The 16,133-nt window shown below is 37.8% G+C and overlaps 1 protein-coding gene across 8 annotated transcripts in view; it reads right to left on the bottom strand.

Moving 5' to 3' along the window:
- agrn (agrin) overlaps window positions 1–16,133 on the bottom strand; it is a 386,496-nt gene that overhangs the window by 307,341 nt on the left and 63,022 nt on the right. For 6 of the 8 annotated variants that reach the window (XM_055024314.1, XM_055024313.1, XM_055024309.1 and 3 more), the window contains exon 3: window positions 1,985–2,005. The exons of the other annotated variants lie outside the window; for them this stretch is intronic. In XM_055024314.1, the coding sequence (XP_054880289.1) occupies window positions 1,985–2,005 (21 nt within the window). The remainder of the gene's footprint in view (window positions 1–1,984; window positions 2,006–16,133) is intronic. 8 annotated transcript variants of the gene reach the window in all.

The raw sequence follows: 16,133 nt of genomic DNA on the forward strand, positions 1-16,133 counted from the left end.
TATATATAAACAATGACATGTTTGTATGTATATATAAACAATGACATATTTGTATGTATATACAAACAATGACATATTTGTATGTATATACAAACAATGACATATTTGTATGTATATACAAACAATGACATGTTTGTATGTATATATAAACAATGACATGTTTGTATGTATATACAAACAATGACATGTTTGTATGTATATATAAACAATGACACGTTTGTATGTATATATAAACAATGACACGTTTGTATGTATATATAAACAATGACATGTTTGTATGTATATATAAACAATGACATATTTGTATGTATATACAAACAATGACATATTTGTATGTATATACAAACAATGACATGTTTGTATGTATATATAAACAATGACATGTTTTGTATATATTAAACAATGACATGTTTGTATGTTTTATACAACAATTACATGTTTGTTTGTATGTATATATAAACAATGACTCGTTTGTATGTTTTATACAAACAATGACATGTTTGTATAAAATGGGTCATGAAGACCCATTTTTGCTGCAGTTCAGCATTCCTGAGTTCACACTGGATCTGGTTACAAATCACATCCAACAAATCCATAAAAAATACCAAAAAATGACAACATTTAATTTTCTGTTTTGTACAGCTCCTTTCTGTTTGTTCTTTTTTTTCAGATCAATCACCTAAAACTGATGAATCACAGTGTTGTTTTAACTTCATCGTGTCCTAAAACAGTTTCATCCATCATTTTGGTTCTTTTTGCAGGTTCACCTGAAGGGTTTTCTTAAATTAGTTAATTAGTTCTTGATGAGATCCGCGAGGAAACCTTCACTAAGCAAACTGATCCCTCACCCGCCATGCATGACTTTTGACGTGATCCCGTCTGTCCACTGCACTCATAAAAACATCAGGTTGATCATTTGAATGGCTTACAGCAACTTCACATACTGACATAGGTTCCTATAATTTACCTCCATGTTGAAAACCACAAAAATTCCTGTGCTTCAACTATGCCACCATTACTTTAACTATATCAGGCTAGCAGAAGTTTCCACTAGAGATGCACCAATATCAATTTTTATCTGCAATGATCCAGATACTGAAAACAACTCTAGATCCTGACAACGTACCTGATCCATAAAGGTAAATCTATTCAGTCAGGTTCTATACTGACATCATGCTTTATTATTTACTTTACATTATATTTATAATTTCTTATTGCTCTTTCTGAACCACTTGAAAGAAGATGTTTGACCAAGTTAGTAAATCTATTGTTTTATCAGTTTCAGTTTCTTTATTATTTATTTTCCGTTGGCCGTCAGACTCCTCATCACACTTACTGATCAAATTCATGTTGTTCTTCCATGTTGGTGTGTTAAAATGTGCTGTAGTGTTATCAAATATATGTATAGTTCAATATATTTATGTCTCTGAATAAAAAACTAAACTTTTTAAGTCAGTTCAGCTGATTTCCTGTATCAGATCTTTATCGGCCGATATTGAACCTCATGTATCGCTATCAGTACTGAAAAAGTGGAATGGAGTTTCCCTTGTTTCAACCACATCAGTGCGATCTCCAGACATGTTGCTGTTTAATGCAGCATGTAAAAAACCTGCGAGGACTTAACTGTGCACAGTCTTCCTTCTTCAACTGGCTTCACCAGCTTTTAAATTACCGCTCAGCTGAGTCCCGACAACTCTTCCAGAAAATGGAGGCTCTGAAGAAACGGGCCTGCAGGCGGACTGCAGCGCCGGACATGCCGCTGCCCTCATTTGTGGCTGTGTGTGGCATTGATCTCCAGGCTGTTCTTAATGACTGACATTTGTTTAAGGCCTGCATAATGAAAAACTGCCTCACAATCAGAATCAAATAAGCTTTTTAAAAGCGGTGGCAGATCCCCAATTAAGATCAGTCTTCAAAAGCAAAACACAACAAAACTGAGCAGAAGCAGAGACAAAGAAAGTGTCAGGTTAAAGCAAGTGCTTACCTGCGATGATGTATTTGTGAGCTTCGGTAAGCAAAGAGAGGAAAGAGGAAGAAACTTGTTAGAGAAGATTAAAGAGCAAAAAACTATCCTTTATTAATCAATTTTCCAATGGAAGACTGAAGATGATGAGACTGTGGATTCATGACATTAGATCAATAAAATCAGTACATAAAAAAATAGAGATACCAATTTCTTCCATGGATGCATTGTGGTGCTACTGAGCTGCAACACTCTTCAGGGTGGAAGACAGTTTTATTAGCTGTTTTTAGTACAGACTAAAAGTATTACTGTAGTTAATGAGTGAAATGTAATTTGATTCTGAACAGATCAGATTTGGTGTTATCCCACTAACAATCATTAATATCTGAAAAACGTGAAAATAAAATGATGTTTAAATGCAGAGCTGTGTAACATTAACTGCTCACTCTTTTTTTAATAATGATCCAATACAGCAGAAAACTTTTTGTAAGACTGTTGTATGATTAAAAGAAATTAATTAATGACTTCTTTAAATATTGACATAAATCAGATTTTTCCTTCTGTGTGCTGAATTGCACTCAGCTGTTTTTCTTTTCTAAATGGCTCGTTAATTTGAAATGAAATGGAAAATTTCGAAATATGCCAAATTTACATTTTGAGATGAGCAAAAAGAAATCTAATATTGTCTAAAATGCGATATAATTCAGAAAATTTGAATAAGCGACACACAGTAATGCTTTTCATTTTCATTGTATTAACTGAATCTATTACAAGCATTACTTTGATCTTTTAAAAAATCAAAACTGAGACACACAACATCTAACTGGTGCTTCTTCTTAAAAATATATTAAAAAATAAAAACAATGAGTAAAATGCAGACTTGGAGCTAAGACACTGTGGAGTTGCAATGTTTACACTGCATTAAGCAGACTGCATCCTGGAACAAGGCGACTCTGTGGGCCCTGCTGATGCAGATCGAGGCCCAGCGCTGCTGACTCAGCTCACCCAGAACAGACCAGGGTGTGGCAAGGAAACCACCAGAGTCACATCTATTGATTATTAACCAAGTAGGATCCAGATTCCATTCACCAGAACAAAATAGCCCCATATACAGGGAACACTGCTTTCAGTTATTAAAATTGTACCAACATGGTGTTTTGCAGAAAGAAAGAAAAAAACATGATTGTGATGTTAACTGTAGAAGAAAAGTCAAACTTGTCAGCATTTAATTTCAGTGAAGCTACATCAACCTCACTACACCTTTTGAGGAGGATCAGGAGCACAATATCCCAAAACAAGCTGATAAATCGACTGGAGACAGAGCGACTGCTTCCCTTTCCTCAATCCCCGCCCTTTCTCTGCTCCTCCAATCATTCACAGGATTCAATAATCCTATGAAGAAAGGTCTTCCAGACCAGAGTTTCTTGTATTTACAGACTGAATGAATCAACAGGTTCGCCTAGGCACGTCTCTCCTTAGCATTCACGTAGCAGACCTCACTTCATTTCAGCCACCTGCTCCTGACTTTCCAGAGGATCCATCACTCTGAGTTTCTGAGGTCTGAGGCCGGGGACCAGATATTATCTTTACACCCGTCTTCCTCCAGAATGTGTCTGGCCCCCGGGTTCTGTAGAACAGGACATTACCTGTCCGGATCACTACAAGAAAATTGACAAAAAAACAGAAATATGAAATACAGCGGTCCTAATTCAAACCTCAGACTGAAAATCTTTTTGCCTCCAAGGCACCTAAAGTAGCTCTTTTAAATACCAGATCACTGTGCTAAAGCTCTATTAATTGATGATTTAATCACTGAGTATAATATTGATGTTTCTGACAGAAATATGGTTGAATGACGATAATGACCAAATCGTAGGCCTATCGCGATAAACGATAAATCAATTAATCGCACGATAAATTAAAACTATCGACCTCATTTCAATTATCGTCTATATCGTTTCTTCCTGCCCTTTTCTCTTACTGTTGATGACTCTGAATGAAAAAAGGCTCAACTCCAATGCTCTCCTTCCTTATTTTCTTATCAAAACCTGAGAGACACATTAGCCGACAGAAGTCCTAGCTATAACGGTTCGATCGAACCGTGTTGTGTCCAACAATGGACACAAAATATTAAGTCCAGTTTACTAACTTTGAAACCAGGCATTAATCAATTCCTTACTACAATCTACCTGCAATGCATGTAGCTACTGTCAGTCTGACTGAATGAAAATCATTATAACCTATTTATGTCACGTTAACAAAGAACAGCTGAAAAGTTACCGGGTTTTCTGGTAGAATTTTCCCTCCAACTCCTCCCCTAGTTATTTATATTTTCTTTACACGAAATGTTGAATAAACATTCATGTTTCTATATATTATCTCCGATGTCTGCTGGACTTTGGGTTGCACCGTGTCAGCTGTTAGGGATTCCCTCGGAGAATCTGCGCTTTCTGATTGTCTCCCGGTCACATTCAACAGGCTGCGTTCAGCTCCCAGTCTGGATAACTTTAACTTTATACAACTGGATAACACTAACTTTATACAAAACTCCAACATATGTGGAAAATTTCTTTACTGACTTGAATGATCTTCTATCTCTCATATGCATTGATTATGATTGCTTAATAATTGTTGGTGATTTCAACATTCATGTGGACAAACCTCAAGACAGAGGGGCAAAAAAGCTTTTAATATTTTAGAAAATTTTGGTTTAACACAACATGTCACACAAGCAACACACTGGACCTGGTTATCAGTAAGGGTGTGAAATTTCCAATGTCTCTGTAACTGATGTCGCCCTGTCGGATCACTTTGCTGTTATCTTTGAAAGTTGTTTATTCTTTGACCCACTTGGACAAACAGCTACTGCCACAAAACGTTCTTTCACAGAAAACATTTAATCAAATCTACTCTTCTTCCTCACCCTGAAGCTGTAATGATGTAGATAAGTTGGTAGATGATTTTCAGTCTAAAGTTTCATATATCATTGATTCCATTGTCCCAGTTAAAGTAAATGTTGTGTCTGGTAGGAAAAAATCTCCATGGAGAAAAGCACAAACACTTCGATCTGCAAGACAACTCTGTCGCAGGTCAGAACGAAAATGGTGTAAAACTCAACTTCACGTTCATAATGACATCTATAAAGAAAGACTACATAACTATCACTCAACACTAAAACATGCAAGGGAGGCTTTCTTTGCAGATGTCATAAAAACATTAACAATGCTGGAGCTTTATTTGCAACAGTTGACAGGCTCACAAACCCTCCTATGACGTTACCACCTGAACTCAATCTAATGCTGATGGAACAAGTTTTCCAGCTTCTTCTCAGAGAAAATTCAAAAAATCAGAGGATTGGACTTCTGGTGATGATGTGGTGAGGAGAAGGCGCATGCTGAAGAGCTGGAGTGTCTATCGGCCTATTTTACGTTGACTTTCCATCAGAAGGCTTATCACGTGTGAGTACGGAAGAAATTGAGTACAGCTGAATTGAGGAAAACATTCAAGGCTAAGGAGCTCCGGGACCTAAAATTGATCAAATGATGATGTCGAACTCACGAGCTAACGAAGCTGACGCTAATACTAGCATGGAGATGCCCGCTGGTGCGGAGACAGACTCGTCAATTATACAGTACATGAAATTCGCATCATGAACCGAGATCTTCAAGACAAAATACAGCAGGTCGGGGCAGACATGATTACAATCAAAGACTGTCTGGACTCTGAAATCTGATGTTGCCGGCCTCAACAGCAGGATTTGGGAAGCCGAAAACAGAGTATCACAGCTCAAAGATGAGAACGCGATGGTCACTGCGAGCACGGCTGAACTGAAGTCCAAAGTTACACAGGTGGAAGGTTGGATTCAATATCAAGAAAACTACAGCAGAAGAAACAATATGAGGATCAAGGGCGTCCCGGCGCTTTCAGAGAAAGGGAAGAACCTGCTGGAGTGTGTAATGGATGTACTACGCTCCTTACTTCCACAAGACCAGGATACCGATCAAATCGTTGTAGAGAGGCTCACAGAAACCCGGCTACGCTAAAAGAAGATGGACGAAACACGTCAGCTGGACCCTGCCACATCCTGGTGAGATTCCTTCGCTTTGCGGACAGGGAAAAAATACGACTCAGAGCTAGAGAAGTTGGAACCTTTCACTGGAGGGGAAATAAGAAAAAAAAAATTCCAGACTTCACGAGGGAAGTACAAGAAAAAAGGAACAAGTTCTTTGTGGTCAGACATATGTGCAGAGCCAAGAAATACACCACGCAATACCCCGTAGTGTTTTGGATTTCCTTTGGTAAAGAACGCCTCCGTTTTGAAGACGCAGCTGCAGCAAAGAAAATGAAAATGATAGACAAATACCAGCCCCCCGAGGAAGGCGCATGAACAGGCTGCGATGATCAGTGGTGACATCTCCTCTTTGTGTTTTTGTGTTTATGATGTAAAGCACTTTGAAATGCCTTGCTGCTGAAATATGCTATACAAATAAAATTTGATTTGATTTATTAACTGTGTGCTTCAGTTTTTAGAGAATTTAATCAGAAAAGCAAAGATCTCTCTATTCAAATGAAGGATATACTAAAATAGATTATTATTTTATAAGACAAAATACAGGATGCGCATAAAGTTTTCTGTAACACTGATAGTCATTTGTGAAAACCCCCCAAAAAGTTTATAATTTTTATTCCCATACTGCAGTGGGTGTGATGATATTTCATGTTTTCTTTATTCTTGTGAGATTTAAGAGAAAATTACTTCATACAGTAAATATGCCATGTAAAGTTCAGGAAGATATTTTTCTATAAATGTCCCTTAAACATGGTCATAAGCTCATGCCTGTAATTTTATATAGACAAGTCTTTGACGTTTTCAGTGTAAAATCCCCCTCAGTTCCAGTCCGTCCCCATTTACCATTCTGGGTGTATGGGGACGTAAGTAATTGTTTTAAGTAAAGGTTCAGAAGACCACCGACTGAGCCACTATTTAACCATGAGGCGGTTTCATCAAATCTTGTTCAATCAACCAAATAATCATCAACAACCTAAAAGCCGTCCCCGTTGTCCTGCACAATGAGCTCTCAAGGCGACTAAACATCTGTTTGGACTATTTCTCCCAGGGCGGTGTGAGGGACGCTCTTCTGTCGCCTTCTCTGCTCTTGTCTTGATCCTCTTCATTTCACATCGAGGTCTTTGGGGGTGCGCAGTCTATTATCCCAAGATGAAGCTTAGGACAACTAAACGCTCCAGAGGAGTGGCTATTTAACCGAACTGAATGACAGAGAGAGAGGGGAGTGTGTGTGTCTGGCCTGGCGTTCCCATATCACTTAGGCTAATGTGATTAAAGCTCAGCCAGTGAGGAAATTCATTTAGTTTGGATTGTGTTGGTCTGAAGCGATTCATGCCAGAGAAAGATGAGGGGGGAAGTAGAGGAACGTGTCTGGTCACAGGACTTCCTCACAGGCTCACATGGATAAAGAAAAAAGCGCTGGGAGACAAATTTACTGCCTCAAACCAAAATTTATGAAAGTGCCACGCACAAACAATGTTTAATGATTAGAGGCGTAAGAAAACACAAATTTACTCAGGAATCCCTCTCAAGCACGCTAAGTATTTACTTAGCCTGTTAATTGGTTAATAAAAGTTAATTATTAATTAAGTCATGAAAACAACCAGAGACTTACTGATTTGTTTTTCTCAGACACACTATTTAAAAGTGTTCTAAAAATGCTCAATATAACTTATCTGAAGTGTATTACAAATATTCATTTTTAGTTTTGAACTTTCACTGTTTGAAAAAGAGCATAAAAAATTTTTAGGAAGGAGAAACAAGAGAAAGTAATTGTTTTACGTAAAGGTTCAGAAGGCTTTGTTACATAGCTGCAACAAACTAAACAATATTAAATCTGACTTTTAAAAATGTTGAAAAGAGCTCTGCAGAAAGCAACCGAAACACAAGGAGTTAAATTTGATAGTGTTCAAAGCAAAAAGCTCATGAAAGAGAACTTTATTTAAGTTTGGCCATGATTTTCTGCAACTGAACTGAAATATATTATAGCCATTTCAACAAATCTTATCAAAACATGAAAATGCTAATCCTAATAGAACACAGAAATTGAACTGAAGCTGCATGAGTTATGTCATTATTATTTTTTCGCAGCAATGTGACTCACGTGATGTGCTAAGAACATTCTCCTGCCTTTCGTTAATGTCCCATTAACCTGGAGTTGGACCTGCAGAAATTCATTTTAAGTGTTATGTGTAATTACTAACATGCATAAGGAAAACTGGCTTCTTTTTTTTAATTAAAAGTGCAACAATGAATCTCAGAACAGTATTCAATCATTTACCTGTTTTTCCCCCAAAACATTTATCAACCAATATTGATAATGTAAGGATTTACTTCTGCACAAAAGGTTATTTGGTAAAAAAAAAAAAAAGTCAGAATTTGAAAACAAAAATCTGTAACATGGTGAAGGTTTCTATGAACAAGAACAAATTGAACACAGCATGAGGCAGTCAGGGCTGCATGAGGCAGTCAGGACTGCATGAGCAGTTCTTGTTGTGGATACTGAATGGCTTTCTGCCAGCAGCCACACACACACAAAAACACACACGCAAACATGCACATGCGCACACAATCAGTTGTAAATCACAAACACTTCATCAGGAAGATAAACTTTGTTCTAGAGGTTTATCAAGAGCGGGTTATCACAAACAGAGGTTACACAGAGGCACAAAGAAGTCTCTGTTTCACTGTTATAATGCCGGGTTTTTGTACATACAGTCGTTTTTTTCTATTGTAAACTAAAAATGATGAACAATCTCCAAACCTTTAGTCAGTTCTGTGATTTTCTAGAAGGGAAATGAGTTTTGTTGTATGCTGGTTTGAAACAATCTCAGCTTCTTTCAGGGTACCATCCTATTCAGTAGCGTCTCCGACCCAAGAAAAGGAAGAATTTCACAGGCAGGAAGAAAAATGTGTCATCCCTCCCTCCTCCTTTGTCAAGGGCCTCTCTCTGGCTTCTCTCTTTATCCTGGATGGTTTCTGGCAAGTCAGTCTTTTTACTCTCAAATCTTGATTCCCAAACACTAGCTAAAGGATCTATTGTTGCTTAAACAACACAACATCCTATACAGAGTTAACATCTTTTCCCATGATCCATTTGCTCTGACTCTAAGCTGACAGTGGACTTTCAAGATGGATGGTGATCATGAGAGCGTCAGGTCTCTGAAAACCAGGAAGAGGGAGAGGAGTGAGGGGAATACTGAAGGACTTGGACTGACTTGAGGCTTTTCTCACAGACAGAACACTGTGGGTTGTAAAAACGCTCCATCAGTTTCCAGCTGTGAGGTGTACATAGCCTTTCACTGCCTCCTCCTTTTCTCAACAAACTTGAATAACTAGAGCTGAGAAATGGGCAGAAGGAGAAGAATTAAGGGGAAGGGAAGAATTCCTCCGACGCCTGTTTACCTCCTGCAACTCATCCTTCATGAAGCCCTGATTTACACGGCTGACTCTGCCAAACAAGCGCTGATTAGAAAAATAAGCAGGATTGCACTGCTTATTTTCCCTTTACTGGGTATGCCTCAGCTGATGGGAAACAACGTTTGAGTTTATGATGCCATGCTGAGGACGTTTCAGCATCTAAAAAGGAGCAGCATTATGGGCTTTCCAGGCACAAAATGACATTTTATAGCCAACAAACTGCTGCCTTCAATTTCTATAAAATAATCATTAACATCAAATAAGATTTAACAGATGTGGATGCTCAGTTCCACCAGCTGTTTGCTAAATGCTGGTGGCGAGTATGAACCAATGCAATCATTTGCATAGCTGATGATGAAATAACAGCATAACAATATAAAACTTACTGCCCCTTTAAGACATGAGGGTTAAAGTCAAAATTTATTTATGAAGCACATTTACTAGAGCCTGAGCTCAACAAAGTGCTTGACAAAAAACATTAAAGGTAAAAAAATAGAAAATTAAAGTAAGTTCAGTAAAAATAAGAAGTGCATTTGGGGAGCTTGTATTCAGTGGTTTGCAAAGGTATTCTCACAAAATATCAATAAAAGAATAATAATGTAAGTTTGTTCTCTCAAAGACCAATAAACAAATTTTATAAAGAACTCTTACCACTGGAACTGGAAGACATTTTAAATACCCAAAATGAAATACGACAAACAATAAATGAGACTGAAATAAAAAAAAATGCACATAACAGAAATCATAAATTAAATGGATAATGAAATCTGTAAACTAAACTAAAAATCCCCAGAATGGAAATGGAGCACATTTTAATTTATTATTTGATTCATTAATCAATTTCTTGTTGCGAGAGGTTCCATGTTGCTCCATTATGAAAATCCAGTAAAATGCATTAAAATTTGTGAGTATAATAAGATAAAATGTGTAAAAGTATATGGGTTATTAATGGATCTTTACTGTCTAAACTCTGACTACTTAGTTTCAGACTTCTATATAGCAAGCAGATGAAAATGCAAAGGCGACTTCTTTCACTGAGCTAGAGTCTTCTAACAATAGCATCATTCTACAGCACACAAATGCTGCTGCAGAGTGAACCTGCCTTTGTCTATCTGGTGTTGGACATTAGAAACCTGGAGGACATCATGATCCAAAGACCGCTCCATAAGCCGAACAGCAAGCAGAACGGACTGACAGATGAACCCTGCATCTAAAAAATCCTGCCAAGACACCCATCAGACAACATGATCATGCCTGAATCTCTTCTGGTTGTTCTGAAACATCTGAGGCTCTCTCACAAGTCATCAGGAAGATGAAGTCAAGTTGGGAAGGAAGTGTTGGCCTGTGAAGGAAACTTAGCAGCTGATGGCAGCACAGAAACAAACAAACAAACAAACAGTCCTGCAGACAAAGGGGGGAAATGCATTCCCGCAGCAGCCACACCCACATGTGGGCAACCTGTCGGCTTTTATAGTCCCTGGCTGCACCAATTCACAGCCCCCAACAAGCAGGATAAAACAAAATACATATACACAAACAAGACAATACATCTTCACATAATATTAAACACTTCATTTCATAGCAATCATTTCATTTCTAAAAATACTCTTATAAATATCAATCCAATTAGTAAATTCTAAAAGTCACAGTGCTTTGCTCCCCTCTATATTTGGTCTCTCCCAGAACCCTTATAAGGAAAGAACTGAGGTAAGCCAATCTAAGTAAACAATTAAAACATTTAAACTGTCTTCCTACACGTAATGAAGACCTTCATTACACTCTGGATACCAAAAACAACAAAGATTTTCAATACATCAAAATGCAGACATGGACGATTCTGATTCCATTAACAAACCTAAAGATTCAATAATCCTAAAGGGGCAGTATTATGTATCTACCGGCCTCAGAGTGACATTTTACAGCAACGTTATCTTCAGTTGTTATAAAAAATACTGCCCCGTATCAAAATGGTCTGTTTGTCTCTTTCCGTAGCTCCTGCTCTGTCTCAAGCTCCTCCTCCAGGAAGACATCCAAATATGGCTGCTGTGTTAACCCTTTGATAACGTTTTTAGCAGTGTTGCTGATTAGCCAACCTTTGGTGATGTAATGAGCTCACCAGATGCACAAGTAAGAAGTAGCACCTCCAGCCCGGCGTTTTGCACAGCAGAACACATGCCATGTAAAGGATTTCTGAAACATCTTTTACATGGATGTGTTAACACATGTAGAATAAAAGTTAGTACGACACAGACATTTTGTTTAGAATACTGTAGAATATTTTGTTGAAATATCCCAACATCATGTCTAACATTCTTTCTAATGGAGATTAATGTTTTGCTGTGAGACATTTCTACAGCCATTATCACAGATGAGCTGGAGACGAAGACCCGTCCACTGCAGAGACGTCAAACTCAAGATATTTATCTCCTGCTGCAACTTTAAGACACCAACAAAGAAAAAATAAATCACTACATCTCAGCTTTCAGAAACATCTTTCTAGAAGGACTTTAGTCTTCCAACAAATAAAATATGATTGTTTATGAAGCTGATCTGACAGCTATGCATGTTACTGTTCTGATCCAGACGCATTCATCATGTGGGTCAGCACCTTGAGTTCACCTCTAAGCACAGGCTCCAACAGTCGGGTCCTACTTTGCTTCCTGCTGTCATAAATGACATCACTGCTTGGTTTGGCCAACCCTGTAGCTTCAGTGCATCGTGTTCCATGTTTCCACCAATCAGAGACAGTCATCACTGCTGTTAGCCAGAAAGACTGATCCCTTCTCAGCTCTTACTGAAAGAGAAAATGGATTTTAATTTGGCTAGTTGACAAAAAAGTAAATGAATCTGAAGAAAAGGAAGAATTTGGATGGCAAGCTAGCATCTGACACCATCAACGATATGTCCGGATGAACCCTGTTAAATTCTTCCGAATTATCCAGGAAGGATTAAGGAATCTGGAAAATGTATCCAGTAGCAGGAAGGAGAAAGATCTGAAAACCAGCTGATGCAAGTTGAGGTGGATAAGCCAGGAGGCAGAGGACATGAATGTCTTTGGTCCTGAGCAGAACAAGGAGATTATAATTCCATTCATCTCCAACAGAAAGGTAGACTGCTACATCAGAGCAGCTGCACATGAGCAGCTCACTTATAGCTCCTATTGATGACTCAGGATTCAGACTGGACCTCACTCAAAGCATACCTGCTTATGCTACCTGCTGAACAGGTACCCACTAAACAGGTAGCATAAACAGCACACCTGTTTTTGCTAAAAAGAGAAGTGCAATCTAAAAATATTCTTTTTTCGCTTTTTTGGTTTTCTTTGGAACCCAAACGCAGAAAGAGTCTGATAAACAGAAGACAGGTTAGCAAACAAGACTCTAGCAATAATTTGATAATGGAGTGACTGGACCAGGAATTATTTAGACTGGGAGAGTGATTGCTGAATTATACACAGGTGAGGTAAATGTGAGGATTATTGCAAAACACAAGAATGCAGTAAAATCTAAGCAATGACCAAGCTTAACAAGAAATCTTACAGCTCATGACAAACTGGTGCACCAAACTGTGCTTAGACGTGCTAAATTCAGTCTGTTTCTTTGAGTAGAACCTTTAAGAACTTCTGAAGAAGAAACCTTAGATAAGAAGAAAAACAAAGTTTAGTCAAAAAAGACATTTAAATCTTGGGCTAAGCATAGACCAACATATATTCAGATTTAATTGTCTCCTTGACCAAAGGCACTCCAGGGTTTACAGCAGCAGAAACTTAATCTAGTTTGATTAATTTTATCAAGAAAATATATCAAGTTTTGTCAAAATCCTAATGGGTGTGACCAAAAAACAGTTTGTCCTTCCAAAGCTCTAGTTCACAGATCTCTGTTCTTTAAAACCAGAACATAAAAAATCTTCTTGCCTGTTCTCTCTGTATTTTGACTGAATTCATCCATTCTATGGAAATAGCTCAGTGTCATCAGCAGAACATGTATAAAATCTGTTGATCAAATATCATGTAAACTAGCTGAATCCAGATCCCAAAAGTTTTACTTTTATTCAAAACAAATCCATACTGAATTTTAATAAATGTTGAACACAGAGTGCATGATTTCTAAGAACATTGACTGGCTTTAAAATCTTCTTTGACTGACTTCAAAAAGTATGAAATTTATTACAGGCTTAGTTTAACAGATCAACGGATGCTGTGTAAATTGACAGCATGTGTTATTCACACATTTAAGAAATATAATCCAGCCGTAGAGAAGTCTTGGTGTCATTAATATCCATAAATGTCAGAATGTTTGGTCATTAGACTCCGTCTCTCTGTTCCTCAGTGGAACACAAACTGGTGGTCTTTGTCTTGTGAGGGCCGAGTTAAAGCTTGCAGAAGAAAGGTTGCCATCCATCTTCATCCCACCTGGCATGTGTTTCACTCACTTCCGCCCTCTGTTCATCCTGCATCTTCCTGCTTGTATTGTGAGTGTGAGAGTGTGTTGTGGTTAGTAAGGTCAATGAAATGCATCCACCTTTCTTCCTCTTTGAAATGAATGTGACTTCATTAGGCTGCCTCCAGACTCAGTGCAACTCTGTCTTCATAATACATGCATACACACACACACACACACGAATGCACACACACATACTGTAGTTTAATAAAACTACAGTATGTAGTTCCAGGTTCTGGTGTGATCGACTGGCAGATTTAATTATCTGCTTTGACTTTGAGTAAAGTTTTATGATCTTTGTTGAATCAGATGGAAAGCCTCAGATGTTTGGGCTGACAAACAAGAAGCTTTCTCGGATTCAAAGTTCTACTCTTTCATTTGGTTTTTCAAAGGTCAGGACGGATATTACTGGAGATTGGTGGACAACCTGAGGATCAGAAGGGGAAGGGTTGATATCGGCATGATGTATTGTCTTTTCTTTGTATTTTTCTCCTCTTGTGGTCATTTCATCTCTCTTCACCACTTCCTCTTTTCCTTTCATCTCAACTACACATTCCAGGTCCTTGGGGAAGCAATCGTCTTAAGTGTTTCTCTGATGAGAAACCTTCATGTTCATGAGGGAAAGGTCTTCAACCAAACAACTCATATAAATAGGCCCGTCACGATAACAGATTTTGCTGGGCGATACATTGTCTCAAAAATTATTGCGATAAACGATAATATTGTTTGAAGACCTTTTTACATCAATTTAATGGAAATTATGTAATAATACATGCGATTTCCTGCAAAGATAGATACACTTTACTTTCAAAAGACACTTAACACTGGAACTGATACACAAAATAAATAAAACAACCAAAACCAAAAATAAAATAGATTCTCAGTCTCCATTAACAATAAATGGACTTGAATAAAAACTAAACAATATAAAGCCAAAGTGGAAATGAATTCTGCATTCAACCAAAAGAGTGCAGATTATGAAGTCTGTATACTACAGTGACCTTCAGTAATCATTAGATTTAAATAGAGAAGATGGGCACATCCGACTACCTGATGCAATAGTTCAGACTACAGGATTTTTTACCCAGAACGACAATCTTAGAACGTTATTTGTTCTGAGATTGTCACTTGTGTGTTACGGTAGATCGTTGTGGCCGCTCTGATCTAAATCAAGGATTTATCCAGACTGGGAGCTGAACGCAGCCTGTTGAATGTGACCGGTAGCCAATCAGAAAGCGCAGATTCTCCGAGGGAATCCCTAAGTCTATTTCCATTTTCAACTGGAACAAAGAAGAAAAGAAAGGAATTCTTAAGTTCAGGATTAGAGCTGATTTTCAAGAAGATACCAATACATTTTGAAAGAACTTGAAGGGTTAGGGCATATAATAATAATTTGATATTGCACATTATTACAATCATCCCACACCTTTCAGAGAAATACACCAGGTTTACCAGAGTTATGAAGGATTCTAAGTCGAGCAGCAGACCAGAGGGGCTTTGATTAGTTTGCGATGAACCAGCGATCCCGGTTCATCAGTTCAATCCAGCCATCTGAACAGCAAGGTTCTGATGAGGCTTCATCCACAGACACGTCTGAGCACAACCCACAGAATATCTATATCATAAAAACCACTCTGATAACCTTGGTTCACAGCCTCTAAATTAATGACACATTTGACAGATTTACACTTACAATTTGATGAATTGAGTTACAAGACAAGAGTGTCAGGAAATCCATCTCTTTCACCAAAAGGAGCCATTAACCCTGCATTAAATCCCATGAAACAAATTGGAATCAGCAATAAGTTTGAATAAATAACATGCATAAATATTCACTCCCTGTAAGCAGCAGATGCAGCGCTGGCTGCAGGTCAGGGTGTGAGGGGATCATCTGTGAGGTTAAGGCTTTGACTAGGTTACACCACTGTGCTTCACAAGGTGAACAAACGTAAAAAGAAATATAGTATAGAAATGAGGTGAAAGAAAGAACAATCTCCTACAAACCAATTTTTCTGAAAGAAAAAAAAGAAAAGTCTGTTTAATTCAGCAAAGTTTGCTGTTTACAGAGAAACTCGGATCATAATAATCAAACTGCAGTGAATTTTAATATCCAGGTAAAATGAAAATAGATTCACTTACATAATTTTTAAGCACACAATTCATTTGATTTAAAAACAAAACAAGTTTGAAGCACAGAAGTAAAGGCCATTTATTACATGGCTCATTTTGTTAAAGAGCCAACTTT

Source organism: Poeciliopsis prolifica, unplaced genomic scaffold, assembly GCF_027474105.1.
Source record: "Poeciliopsis prolifica strain line A6 unplaced genomic scaffold, Auburn_PproV2 SCAFFOLD118, whole genome shotgun sequence".
NCBI classification, from domain to species: Eukaryota; Metazoa; Chordata; class Actinopteri; order Cyprinodontiformes; family Poeciliidae; genus Poeciliopsis; species Poeciliopsis prolifica.